Source organism: Quercus robur, chromosome 9 (assembly GCF_932294415.1).
Source record: "Quercus robur chromosome 9, dhQueRobu3.1, whole genome shotgun sequence".
NCBI classification, from domain to species: domain Eukaryota; kingdom Viridiplantae; phylum Streptophyta; class Magnoliopsida; order Fagales; family Fagaceae; genus Quercus; species Quercus robur.
In genome coordinates this window covers 18251202-18265237 of record NC_065542.1, presented here as the reverse complement: position 1 = coordinate 18265237, position 14036 = coordinate 18251202, and the positions used below count along the sequence as shown (strand labels likewise).

Sequence of the window (14036 nt, the reverse complement as noted above, 5' to 3'; positions counted from 1 at the left end):
TAGTCATGTTAGCAAAACTTCAATGCAAAAACTTAGGCAGTTGGTTGCTTAGATCCTTGCTATAGCTTGTGAGTTGTGACAATCTAAGAGAGAGGTGGCAGGCTCTTTTATAACGTTACTACTAGGCCTAGCTGTTTCTGTTACACAAGGTACGGTCTGAATTCCATCAAAGAGGCTACCCACACATATTTCGCTTAAAGGTGCAGTTTTCATTTTCCTACCGCTTTCCTCGTTTATTGGGTTACGCATTTGCATTCACATGTAACCCGAACGAGACTAACACCTAAAGCTTTTCACGAAACAAGGTGACTTTGCTGGCAATCCTAAGGAAAACAGTAATTCCTCTATTTATTTCAGCGATAATATTCTCTAGAAAATAAATCATTTTTCAAAAAATGTTTTCTAAAAAACTATTTCATTTTTCAAAAAATATTTTCTAAAAAACTATTTCATTTTCCTATGTTTGGTAGTAACCTTAAATGAGTTTAAAAAACAATCTTCTAACTTTCCTTATATAGCTTATTATGAGATAAAGTTGTTTTCAAAAAAATTTAATGGAAAACAATTTTTAAAAATAAGTCATACTTTTTATATTGACCAAAGATAGTTTTTCTTTAATTCATTTTTCTGATGTTACCAATCATTAAAAATCACGGAAAACTATTCTTATACAAGATTTTCATCAAAACAAAAATTGTATTCATAACTATTGATGTGGCATTAAAGGCTTTTAGAAGCTTAATACCCAGAATAGCCCAGTTCATTTTTTTTTTTCTCTTTTCAAGAGTGAACATGCCTTGTCTAGTTGACCAGCCAAAAATTTGAGGACAACTAAAACATGGTAAAACAGAGGCAAAGCCACTAAAACCATATATGGATATTACAAAGAAAAAAGGCGAGGATCAATTTTCCAGTATCTATTATATTTTCATTATGGAAAATATAGGTAGGTTGAAAAAATGGAATTTTCTAAAGAGAGTGATTTATGAACCTGGAGCAGCTGAGTTGCTTGCTCCCTCTACAAAATTAGCAACCCCAGCAGTCAATGCGACTATATATAATTCTGTATGCAGGCCAATGAGATCGTGTACCACCTAGATCTACCAGGATACAAATACTTGAGCCCTTGCTTTTTGATAAGACATGCCCCTTCCCCCCGTCCTATTTACATTGGCTCAATAATAAAATGTATTGTCCTTGTGATTCGGAGCATCCTTACACAGAATCGAACGGACCTCCATGATGGATCTAGGTGGTTCAAGGTCCTTCTCTTGAATTGCATTTCCCAGCAATTGCTGCATCTGTGAAGCAAAGCTATCATCGAGAATCTGCAAAGTAATGACAGGTCAGACATCTGAAGGGAAAAGTACAGAAAGAAGGTATAATAAAACCACTTCCGAAAATGACACCAGAAAACTAAGTTACCTACCTGCCAATGACCATACCACCCCCCTCCCCAATAAAAAAGTGGAAAACAAAAACTGTGTAATGATTCTGGAATTGGGGAGCCCATGGTTCTCAATGTTGACTATGGAGAACCTAGTAGTACATTAGGGAATAACAATATTTGTAACAACCAAGGTAACAGAAACATGCAGTATTTAACAATAAAATGGTCCCTGCAGGAACCAGCTAGAATGAGTGTGCCAACAACTTGATTAATTGATTCACACCACATTTTCTAAGCTTGATAAGGTGGTTCTAATGATGTATCTGATTAAATTTTCTGAGAGCCCTAGATGTAATCTGAAGGAGCCCCCCAATTAAGTATAGTTTCCATAACAAAAGACAGCACACAAAATAATATAATCTAATCAACTTTTCTTTTTTGATAGGTTAAAAAAATGTTTATCATCTTTTTAAATTTAGATGTAATTGGAAGGAACCAACTATATCATTGATCATAGACTATACTGCCCAAATCCATGTGAACTGCACCACTGCTGTTCTAACTGAAATTTTGAATAAAGCTGTAGTGCTACTACTGATCAAGGAAAAAGAAGTGTAACGCTACTACTTACAGTAACTGCAATTCGTGAACCTTTATACCATGACCTGTTCTCTTTCCTGTTCTCCAAGAAACTTAAGACATCCTGTAACAAGAAATATAACATTAGCCTCAAGCCTGACTTTGGAAAGTAGTATGACAATATTCATCCAAAAAAAAAAAGTACGAGAATAAGATCCAGATGCAATTAACTTACCTGTCCCATCCGATCCCAGTAACCTCGACAGATTGCAATGAAAACATGAGTCTCAAAGATGGTATGGAGATGATTCATTGTATTTGTCAGCTGCTCTTTCAGTGGCTGCATTCTACCCCTTACATCAGATTCCACCACAGTTTCCTTTGAATCTTGAAGAATCTTTTTCAGTTTTGTGGCATTCTGTAACTTTGTCTGGAACAACAAAATAAAGGAAGTCAATCAAGCACACATGACAGAAATCCTTGCCTAATTTAATTTTATACAAGAAATATTACTCTGAAAAAAGGGAACAAAAACTTGGCTGCTGCAGATATATGCAGAACAGCAGTAATTTCCTGTACACATCTATTGGGACTATAAATGTAGGTATGCCTATTGGAGTTTATAGGGACACTTTATTTCAAACAAGAATTACTCATATGTCATCCAGCAAGCTTTATTACAGTTGATAAGCTGCAGAAGGGCCCACAACCTCCACTTTTGAGGATAGCATAAACAAAGACACTTGTACAAGACCAACTTCAGGAACAAAAAATTTGTTGTTGTACATTGCTAAAGATCTTTCATTTTATTGTTAAATTTAAAAATAAATAAATAAATAAATAAAAAAGAAGAAATATCTATCTTTTTGTTTATGTCATTTCATTAACTAAAATATATCTTAGCTTAGGTCCCAAACTACTTCCAAATCATGTGTCACTTTCAGGATGATACTCACATTCTCTACAAGTTTCTCCACCATTGCTTGCAGATAATTTCTGAACTTGGCTCTCAGCATCACTGTTACCTCACTGAGACGCTCTCCAGGGACTGCGTTGTTTCTTCCGTCAGGGATGCAAGAACCCCATGACTTGAACTGAACTTCTACCTTGGGGCGCAGGACATCAAGCATCCTCTTCATGGAATTCAGTAGAATTCCCAGCTGAAAGGCAACACTAGATTTTCAAACCAGAATAATATACATAGTTAAAGGAACCTTATAAATTTGGGAAGTTACAGCTGACCTCATCAGGAACTACATAGGGGCACGCAGAACGTTTGGCAAGTTTCTGGACATACTTTAGGCCAAATTTCTTGGGTGCCATATTTTCCTTCACTGGTGCCAAGACATCTGCATATTGCTTGTCTAAAGCTTCCACTACTGCCTTCTCAACATCAGCAATAGCCTAGTGGAAAACATAATCCAAAAAAGTAAAACAATTTCAGTATTTTCTTATATTTTTATTACTGTTATTTCAATTAACATATGAACAAATTTAGAATCTTGTCTTGCAAGTTCTAGTGCTGCATAAAGGGAATAAGATAATTGGTGACTACACAAAATGAGTCCACAAAGAGATGAGATAAGTTCTTGAGCAAATCCCGTGTTTATCTTGAATAAAGGCCAGACAAGGTGATAATGGTTTGGAAATTACAAGAAATATAGGCTCGGTTTTGATATGCAATGAAAGAAAAAGACGTGAGGAATGCAAATAGCACCATTGTAAGATAAAAAGAAAGCTCATATATATGTTTTCATTTATTTTTTCTTACTTATTTCCTCTTATTTACGTATTTATTGTTGTATAAGACTGCTCAGTATTTCACTTGAACTGTAGGAATAAAAAGCTTTATTTTTAAGCCCTTAACCTCATTTTGACACCCAGCCTCACTAGTCACTTCAAAGTTCAAATTAAGCCTAGGAATTTTGTGAGTCAATAATCAACCAAAAGGCTGGTCACCAGAGTTAGACAATGGTTAGAGACACATAAAAAAATATGCTTCCAACTCAAATAGATCTTTAAAAAAAACAAAAACCCACAGGGTTAAATAAAGAAAAAGACAGTGATGTCTAAGACCAAATAGAAAAATAAAGATTGAAAGATGAAGAACCCATCTGGACATACATTCTCCAAGCCGAAAATATATTCTGGCCATCGGCAAATGATGATCTCATAGTCGCTCAAAGTTTCTTTCAGTCGGTCATACATTTCATCAACAAAAGGAGTAGTAGAATGTGGTGTCCTAACTCCTGACCATTTTACCTGCAAGTACATAACTTTCAGATGATTACGTACAACTTGTAGAATGTGCAATAAAATTGAAGATTCAAGAATTTCAAAGAATCACTGTAAACATAGTCCTCCAACATGCTGGTCCCCGTCCCCCCAAAACAAAAAAAGAAAAGCCCCAAAAAATAAATAACTTGGATGAGTCAAAGTTACTCAATTGCTTTCCATCCAAGCAGTTATGGAGAAGAACCAAGAGGATTTGGCAAGCATAAGGAGTGAATACATATGGTAGTACCATGGTTTAACGCATTTACCTTGTCTAATTTGCAGGACTCGAGCAAAGAGAGACGCTTATCTTGTATCCATACCATAATATACAAGTGGAACAATTCTTTTGCATCAACTCCACCTTTAACAGGACTGAGAAAGAACATAACATTGGGTTAAAACCACACAAAGTAATAACTACTATGATAGTCGAACTCTTGTTCGGCTCTTTCTGTGCCATTAAAATAATACAGAAGAGATAATATTACCTGATTTTCCAGGCGGCAAGATCCCTCTGAAAATCTGCTGTAGCAATAACAAGGTCTGCTACAGGAGGTGAAGGGCCTGTGGGGGGGCAAGCAATGAGGAAAGCACGCAATCTGTTGCAAAGCTCTGTGCTATAGATGCATGCAGACAGATTTGGGAGGTCTAAAAAACTGTACAAAGAAATTCAAAATATTAGAATCCCACTTGCTTGACATGAGAGTGCGAGACAAACCACCAAGTAAGAACCATGAAAATTTTGAACATGTATGCAATAGTGTCAATCTAAGGATGATCCCCCCCCAGCCAAGAGTGTGTTTGCAAATCATATTAATCAAGCGAGTGCAACACTCTTTAAAAAAGTAATTAGAATCAAGGAACTTAAGGAGTTGATAATATTTTTTTTTATGGCTAAGGAACTTAAGGAGTTGATAATATATCAAAAGCAATAATAATAATGATAATGATGATGATTATATATTACTACTGCTTCTACCACTATAATAATGATAATAATAATTATTATTTAAGATCAGAAAGAAAAAAATAAATCAAGGCTTTTATTTACATTTTTTAAGGTTGACTTAAGTATATATCAATCTTGAATGGAACATTTCAGTTTGCTGAGAATCAAATTGTTCCATTTAAATTTCTACAACAGTACAGTAAAGCCAAACTTTGAAGGCATGTGCTGTCAAATGTGAGATCGTAAATTTGGAAGTGAAAGATAGACTAATAAGAGATAAACCAATATATTGCACATTATGATGCATGGTTACATGACTATCATCATCTTAGATTTTTGCACAATTCAGGTATCAATGCATTGATTAGTTGAGGAACGTACCTGGGAAGAATGTGTTGATTATGGATCTCAATATCAGTAAAAATTTCATTCCTAATGTTCATGCACAGTGATATCATCTTCTTGTAAGCAGTAGACATAGTAACATTATCCATTAAAATGCCTTCATTATTGCCGGTAACGTATTCATCTGTCTCAGCCAAATGTCTTCTTGATCTCTTCTTTGAAGCAACCTGGGGAGACACTAACTCTGAGTAAACAGATATATGCACAACTCAAGCAAGCATCATAATGAAAAATGTTGGTTCAGTCTCTCAGACCTGAAAATAATGGCATAAAGCAGTCTGAGCCTCAGGAGACAAGATGTCATGAAGAAGTGTATATAATTTAACAGCAGGTTCCAGCGCAGGTGCTGCTAGCCCAGTTGCAGGCTTGAAAACCTCCATAATACCCGAGGGCAATGATTCATCAAGTGACTTGTAATTCTCAAAAACTAAGGAGAATATCTGTTCAATTTGATCCTTAGTTTCTCCTAAAATTCGATTCTGATGAGGCAACCAGAAATCATGCAAATTTGTGTTAGGAGAGATATATGGATCAGGCTGAGAACTATCAACCAAAAACAATGTCAATATTGCAGAAAAGCAACTTGGAAAAGAACAACATAACAATCAGAACAATCATCACATGCTTTAAACTGGAAAGCAGATTTGTACCTCTTGATGACTCAATATGTTCTTGATGTGGCCTTTCATAAGAACGGGCATTAACAATTCATACACCAAGTTGAGGCAGTCAGCTGTTGGTGTAGCTACATCCATGACATAAGAAAGGTATCTATTCACATGGCACATTGAAACATAATTTGAGTAAATAGCCAACCATAACAAGTGGTGATAACTTTTATTGTATGGCCTACTATTTTCAATATCAAAAGGCAATTAACATTAACATATCAATTACCTCAGTTTGGTGTATACTTCAGAAACCCCATAATATGAGGCAAACTCTGTTAAGAGCCACTTCCATGGGCCATGCAACAATAGGTTTCTTTGTTGAAAATGCTGAACCTTCATAGCAACCTCCAAAACTAGATCATATGCAACTGTTTCTGCGACAGAGCCACACTGGGACCACAGGAATAGCATATAATATCATCAAGCTATTCAGTAAGCCATGACATAATACAAAGAATACATGTTCCTACTCTCTTCGAATGTGAAGATTGGTGTGTTTCTATTCTTTATAAATATTTTGTATAGACACCCTACGTGCATAAAGTATCTCCTCCTTTTAATAAAATATTATAATCTATATATTAAAAAATATACACGTTCCCACTTTCAAATACTGAACAATCATTCTTCATACAACTACTCTTCTCTTCTTCTTTTTTATGGGTTTGGGTGAGGGAATATCTTTAACAATCAAGGAACTTTTTCTTTGAGTACAGGCTGCCAATCTCTCATTGTTATTAAGAGGGTAAGCCTTTAATTATCTAAATGAAGAGACAATAGAAATATCAAGACAAAGACTGCAGCTACTTACCACTTCAATTATAGAATTTGGGCAATACTGATATTACAGCATTTCACAATACCCAAAGATACAATATATCTCAATATGCACAGGTAAGTTAAAATTCTACAGTTATTAGCCATCAATTTCAAAATTAATTACTCCCTCTGCCCCATAATGAGTAGGTTTATGTAAATGCAAACATTTTAAATTTTAACATAACTTTCCAAATTTGCCCCTTTAGAAGTAATCAACACACAAATTGAGGCACACACATTATGGGAAGTAATATTTTGATTTGTGGAATGGACATTAAAGGAAAAATTTTACAGCAAGTAATCACAAGGTCATATCTTCATTAATACATAGCATGTCTCACATCCTGATCTTTCACTAAATGATCATCTATGTTAGCAACCTTGTACCATGATTCAGTTAAGACAACAGCTTACAGGCAGCTTTTATTAGAAATGGTTAGTACATTTGAAGACTACTCTACAGGGTCACTCACCTTGGGATGACTATTATCATCTGAAACAGTTGAATAGTTTATATACAGCTGTATCTTGCCCACAAGCTCATGCTCTGGCTCGCGATAAACAGACCACCAGCGTAGCTTGTCAGCCTGCATTCAACTCTAGTATCAGCCTTCTATCTCAACAATTTTCAGAAAAATGTCCTTAAATCTAATGTCAGGGCAAAATAATATTACCGGGTCATCAGCAATAGTAGCCACTTGAACAAGGACACGGCCAAAATGCTTCCCCTTGGAATCCTGGACTTCAACTAGCAGATCATCTCCTATACTATCTGGAAAGCTGTAGAGTTGTCAGCATCTTTCTCAAGAAAATTTAGAAATAGAAAGAATAAAAGCAGGAAGAGAACGTACAAGATATGCATATCACCAGCTCCAGGTTGCGTTCGGATGGAATCTTCTTCAGGTGAACTTTTCAGCCTTAACAGACAAGAGTACGTTTCTGATAACATTTGCATGGGGGGGAACCCTTTAAGTTGCAGTATTCAGAAGAAAATTAAAAGAGAATGAACCAAGAAAGATATTAAACAGTGCTACAAATAAAGGGTCTGAACATCACATCAATGCAAATATGTCATTTATAGGTTTAATCACAGGGGCAACTCATAGCAATTCTGAAATTGTAACAAACTTGTCATTTGTGACGTTTAGTCGAGCCAGAAATGGAAAATTAGCCTACTAAAGCACACAATGCATTTTGCAATGTACTGCATTCTTATACTGTGTTTTCTAAACATAGATATACCTGAACAGTTTTCTATCCTTTATTTTTAGGTGATTTTCTTTTCTTTTAATAAAATAGTTATTTATGCCACCCTTCCCCCCAAAAAAAGTCTAAATCAGCAGCTAATTCATCTTGTATGACAAATCGATAAAGCACATAGTTTGCATACCTTGCACCGCTTCATATGATGTTGAGCTGCTGCGTAGAGTTGTTACACCATTTTTGAGGAGTCCAGACACCTGTTTTATATACTTTGTACTGGCATGCACATATGCCAAGCTCTGACGTGAAAAAGACCGATTTGCAGGTAGACGTGGTGCAACACGAATTTTTCTTAAAGCTTGCCATCCAGAAGCAAGTGTTGACTGCAAATTAGAGAGGTGATATTGAATGGTTTCCAACTTAATTACTGGTGCCCTAAAGGATGTGATACTACAGCCAGTAGGTGGGTCAAGGGACATCTTCACTTTACGCACTGCACAATCAACAAGATTTTAGGAACATTTCCTTATAAGCTTGAATGACAAGAGTGCCAAAGCTGAGGATAAAAACTACCTTGCACCCTCATCTTGCCAATATTTTTCTTAGGCTTTGGAGCAACCCCCTCACTGGTAAGCTCCGAAGTTTGCTTCTTCATTAATTCATCTTCTGATTGTAATAGTACTTGCCGTAATCTACAAATAAATTATTTTAAGAGTAAGCATAAAGTGTCAAAAGGAAAAACCATGAAAATGTTTCTGTATGTTATTTGGAAATTTTACACAATCTGCATCATCAGAGAATCATTCAATGGAAAATAGTTGAATGTAGTAGACAAATGTTAGCTGCAAGGAGAAAGTGTGAGGGAGGAACCCAGTTTTTTTTTATACGTAATAAGACTCAATAAAAAAAGAAGCGCAGAAGGGGCACAACCCTAGTAAACAAGGAGTATGCATAGAAAGGAAAGCCCAAACAAAATAACAAAAAAAGGAAGAAAAAATAGAAGTACAAAAAAAAATTAACAGAAACTTAGGGTGTCCAGGAACTCTAGAAGTTCATGGTAGAAGAAGTATGAGAAATTGAGGTCCAACCACATATAGTCTTCAGGAATTAGAACTTCATCTTTGCCAAATTCAACTCTTTCCCCCCCCCAAAGCAACAGACATTTCATTCTCTAGAGACAACATTAAGCCCAAAGGAATGGCTATCCAAATCTCCCCGTTGCTTCTTTTTCCAAAACACCCCTTCCAACCCGGAAACAATTTAAGACTGAAGAAGGTATAACCAATAGACTCCAAACAGACAGAAAACAAAGACCACAACTCCCAAGCCATTGCAAAATGAAGAAAAAGATGAACCACACTCTCTCAATGGTTCTTGCACATAAAGCACCAATCCATAAGTATCAACCCTCATCTCCTTAAATTATCAATAGTCAACATTTCTAATACTGCACACCATGGAAAAAATAGAATACATGGAGGCACCCTAACTTTCCAAATGCTCTCTCAATACCTTGTAGTAGTTCTTCACTTGTAAGCCTTTAAAATTTGAAGGAATGCATGGGACACAGTTGGAACTAAAACGACATGCGGGAGTAAATACATTTTAAGCACTACCACTTTAATCCAGTGATTTCAAATACGTACTTTCTGAAAAAGTACAGAGTACTGACTTGTAAAGTAAGAACAAACTAAATGGGTTTTGCATTACTGAGGAGAAACTAAACCAAGGCAAGGGTGTTAAGATTCCCAATTAGTCATGGTAAGAATTATTTAGATATTTTATCAAAAAAATAATTATTTAGATATCAATGGAACTAACAAACTAAGAATCTTATGCCAATAAATAAATAAACTATGAATAGTGGTTGGTCACAAGCAAGTAATGTTTAAGACGTTGGGAGTTCAATGATTTTTTCTAACTTGCCAATAAGGAGATGCGATTAAGTTCGTCCCTATGTTGAATAGAATATATATATATATTGGTGCAATAAGATGCAGAAGAGCCAGATGGCTGAGGAAGCCTGGAAAAGATATATACTATAGTCCAATAAGAAGCAATAGAAGTCCAAAATACAGTTTCTTATATGATGAAACCATCGAGCAAATTTTTTGTTCTTGGCCACAAACATTTAGGATATGGATTATTACAAATATAGAAACTATACTCAAAACTAGCTTGGATTGGTGGCATTATAGACGAATAACAAGAAGAGACTGAACCCACCCGAAAGCATCCCGTAATAGAGCACATTCATTGTCCAAGAACATGGGGGCTTCCATGCACTCCATTGCCCATGCATGTAGGCAAAGTCGCACGCATGCATCATATGCAATCACACCATGCCATGGCCCTAGAGCACTGAATTTGATTTAAAAATCAAACAAGAACAGTTAAAGATCACATTTAATAATAGGAAAAGGACTCTAGGCTTATCATCAGCTCCATTTATGGTGTTCAGAGAGATACCTTGCATGAAATGTTGGGAGGCGGGCTAGATATGAACCTGAAGATGCACCTGCTTCGGAACCAGCTGTAGTTCTGTCAACAGATAATATAACAAAACGGTTTATTTCCCAAATTTATGACAAAAACTAAAGCGTTTAGACGTTAAAGCACACAAGTATAATGTGCCGCAAATGAATATGTCTTTTCAAGACCTCAAGTGTAATGTGCATCCCAAAAACACACTTGCATACAGCTTTTGCCAAAAAGAACAATTAAAGAACACTAACCTTACAAACTGGTCAGCATTCCTATTTACAGTATCATTCTCTGGCTTAACAGTAAATGTGGTTTCTGATGTATTCCAATCATTTTTGTTTGAGATTTTACTCGAACCCGGTACGTATGGTGTACTATGTACTCTAGATACTGGACTTCTATCAGCAGCTTGCTTAATTTCATGAGTGGAACCATCAATAGGAGGTGCACTGGGAATATCATCATCATCATCATCATCATCGGAGAACTTATCGGTCCGCAAGTTTCTCAAATGTGAATCCTGTAAAAGATAACAATTTAGCAAAGACAGTAAATAAGATTCAATTGATAGTATGGATGCATATGCAGAACGTGAAAAGAATTCAAATTAACAAGATAGTTTGCATATATCATACTAGTGCTAATAAAGGAAACTGTTACATTACAAACCTTGAGTCTAATAATGATACAAATTTCAATATAATATAAGAGTTTAAATTGCTTTGTGGCCCACCTAAGAATAGTTTAAAAGAGTGAAAAGCTAGGCCTCATTAATACAATCAAAATGACTTCTGCAAGACAAGGAACCAATATAAACTGATATATAAAAAAGGGGGTTTAAGATCATCGTCAACCATATTTCTAAATTAGGACTACATTGGGATGCTATTCTCGAAATCTAAACACATAGCATCCAAAAAATTATGTACAATCCATAACACAACAACAACAGATAGTACACCAACACAAGCTCCAAAACATAATATAAGCTCCAAAAGTATTTACAAACCTTTTCAGCAGCACTTTCCACATTCTGCGATGGCACACTAGAAGCATATCCCCCAGAAACATAAGCTCTACCCCGAGGCACAGCCCCATTGATGCTTCCCACTTGTGTAGAAGAAAACTCCGAGCTAGCAGCAGAATCTGATGACTCATCCTCTGTATAACCATTCCGCCCAACAGGGTACCTCCCATTTCCCCTCACCAACCTCTCCGCCAAATTCCCACGTCTTCCTACCACCGTTTCCATCGAAGAACTAACATCAGAATACATGTAATCACTACCATAACGCGCCTGCCTCTGCACCGGGTTTCCATACCTATGAGCAGTCGCATTAGGTACCCTCTCGTCTTGTGGAGACGATTCCAACGAGTACCTACCCCCATACACCTCCTCATCAGATTCAGTACTCATATCTTTCTCAGAATTAGACCCACTATCATCTACATCACCAGGTATCGTTCTCGATACTGGAATGGCATTCATAGGTAAATGTCCACTTCTAAATTTAGATGGAGGGGGCAATCCAAATCCCCGGCCACCAACATTTCGAATGCCAGCAATAGGGTCAATCCTGGGTCTCATATTTGAATTTGATAATGTAACTTCCTTCTGATTAGAAAACAAAACCAGAAATTAATTTCTTATTACTTTGAAGAAAAACATAAACTAAAAGCAATTTCCATAAACAGATCCTACTATCCTACTACACTACAAAAAAGCAAATTTTACTGAGTAAAAATTAATGAAAATAAGCTATAAACAAAAAAAAATTAAGTGAAAATAAAAAAATGGGAATTGAGTTTGTGAAAACTGACCTCTCTAACCCAACGAAGGGCATTCTTATCAAGTCCTTCAGTGAACATTATCCCTAGGTATTTATCTTCACCTAAACCCAAAAAAAAAAAAAAAAATCTCAGATACAATTTAAACACAGAAAAAATTATAGTGAAAACTAAATAAACAAAGAAATCAGAAGCTATAAACACAGAGATCTTAGTACTCAAAAGAAAACGAACTCACATATGAATCGAGCTTAAGGTTTTCACAGCGAAATAGCTAAGCAAAGCGCAATGCTAAACAAAACTTTGAGATTTACAGAGAGAGAGAGAGAGAGAGAGAGAGAGAGAGAGAAACCTAGTATATAACAGGAAGGGTTCGAGAGATTTGAGAGAATGAAAAAGGTTTTACTTAGCGAAAAAGCTACCTCTGCGCAGCTCAGAGACTGATCAGTGAGATTTGTTTGTGAGGTTTGGTACTTTAGTTTTGGTTACTCTCTTTCACTGAACTTTTTTTTTTTTTTAATAATGTCTTTGGTTTTTATTTTATTTTGGTAGATTCTCTCTTTCAAATTAAAAATCCAACGATGATGTCGGTTCAGAATATACGTCGTCGTGTCGTCAACGAAATAGTCATAAGACGCAATGTTTACCCAAAAAAAAAAAAATTCAAAAAAAAAAATCCTATATTTTGAGAGTTTACATCTTCAAAAATAACAAATTAATAAAAAAAATAAGAACAACAAATTAAACCTTTAAATTGTAAATAATTAAATATAAATATATTAGTTTTAAATATAATAAATTAAACCCTACATTAGGTTTTAAATAATAACAAATTTAATAGCAAGTCTTATTGTGTTTGGGGTTTTAATATGTTCTAAATATTAAATTCTTTATTTTTAAAATCTCAAAAACATTTTGTTACGGGTTTAAGATGTTAGGCCAAGCTTCCGGCCAATGCTTAGGTAAATAGAATAATACAAAACTGACACGTGATTATTTTAAAACTCGTGTTGTGATCATGTCGTAGTCTCTCGTGCATGGGAGTTAAGGCAAGTCAAACTCTAATTTTTTTAGCTTTGAGTTTTAATGTCTAATTTATTCATTTTAAAATGACATGATAGAATTTTTTTTTTTTTTTACATACTAAAATTTTTCTAAAATAATGAGAAATTAATGAAACAGAAAATCCTAAGTAGTCCGCAAATAAAGCGCACGTAGGTGAGATTAGGCAGTGAGGGCATGAAAAAAAAGTAACGGGTAGTTGACGTGGCAAAGTGGAACTCCGTTTTTTTCTTAACTATTACTATTAAAAAACATTAAATAGTCGAACGTTGTAGTGGGAACACTTTCTCTAAATTCCCGCTAGTACACAAGTCACATGGGAATGGTCGGTCCCACTTTTGGCCCATACTTTTCTTCTTTCTTAACTGTGTAGTATTTATGTGTCACTGTGTCTGTGTTTGCCGTGAAA

The 14036-nt window shown here is 35.5% G+C and overlaps 1 protein-coding gene across 1 annotated transcript; it reads right to left on the bottom strand.

Moving 5' to 3' along the window:
- Window positions 1-839: 839 nt before the first annotated feature.
- LOC126698281 (uncharacterized) lies at window positions 840-13006 on the bottom strand. Its single transcript, XM_050395398.1, has 23 exons — window positions 12988-13006; window positions 12599-12669; window positions 11787-12392; window positions 11029-11297; window positions 10763-10834; window positions 10520-10654; window positions 8867-8985; window positions 8481-8786; window positions 7942-8056; window positions 7765-7870; window positions 7564-7677; window positions 6498-6661; window positions 6251-6371; window positions 5855-6079; window positions 5577-5767; window positions 4735-4902; window positions 4513-4618; window positions 4094-4231; window positions 3212-3373; window positions 2926-3129; window positions 2205-2399; window positions 2022-2093; window positions 840-1328 (listed from the first exon to the last, which is right to left on the bottom strand). Exons 2-23 carry the CDS (start codon window positions 12644-12646, stop codon window positions 1176-1178), a joined length of 3789 nt encoding a protein of 1262 aa, XP_050251355.1. The 5' UTR covers window positions 12647-12669; window positions 12988-13006; the 3' UTR covers window positions 840-1175.
- Between the last annotated feature and the right edge of the window lie 1030 nt (window positions 13007-14036).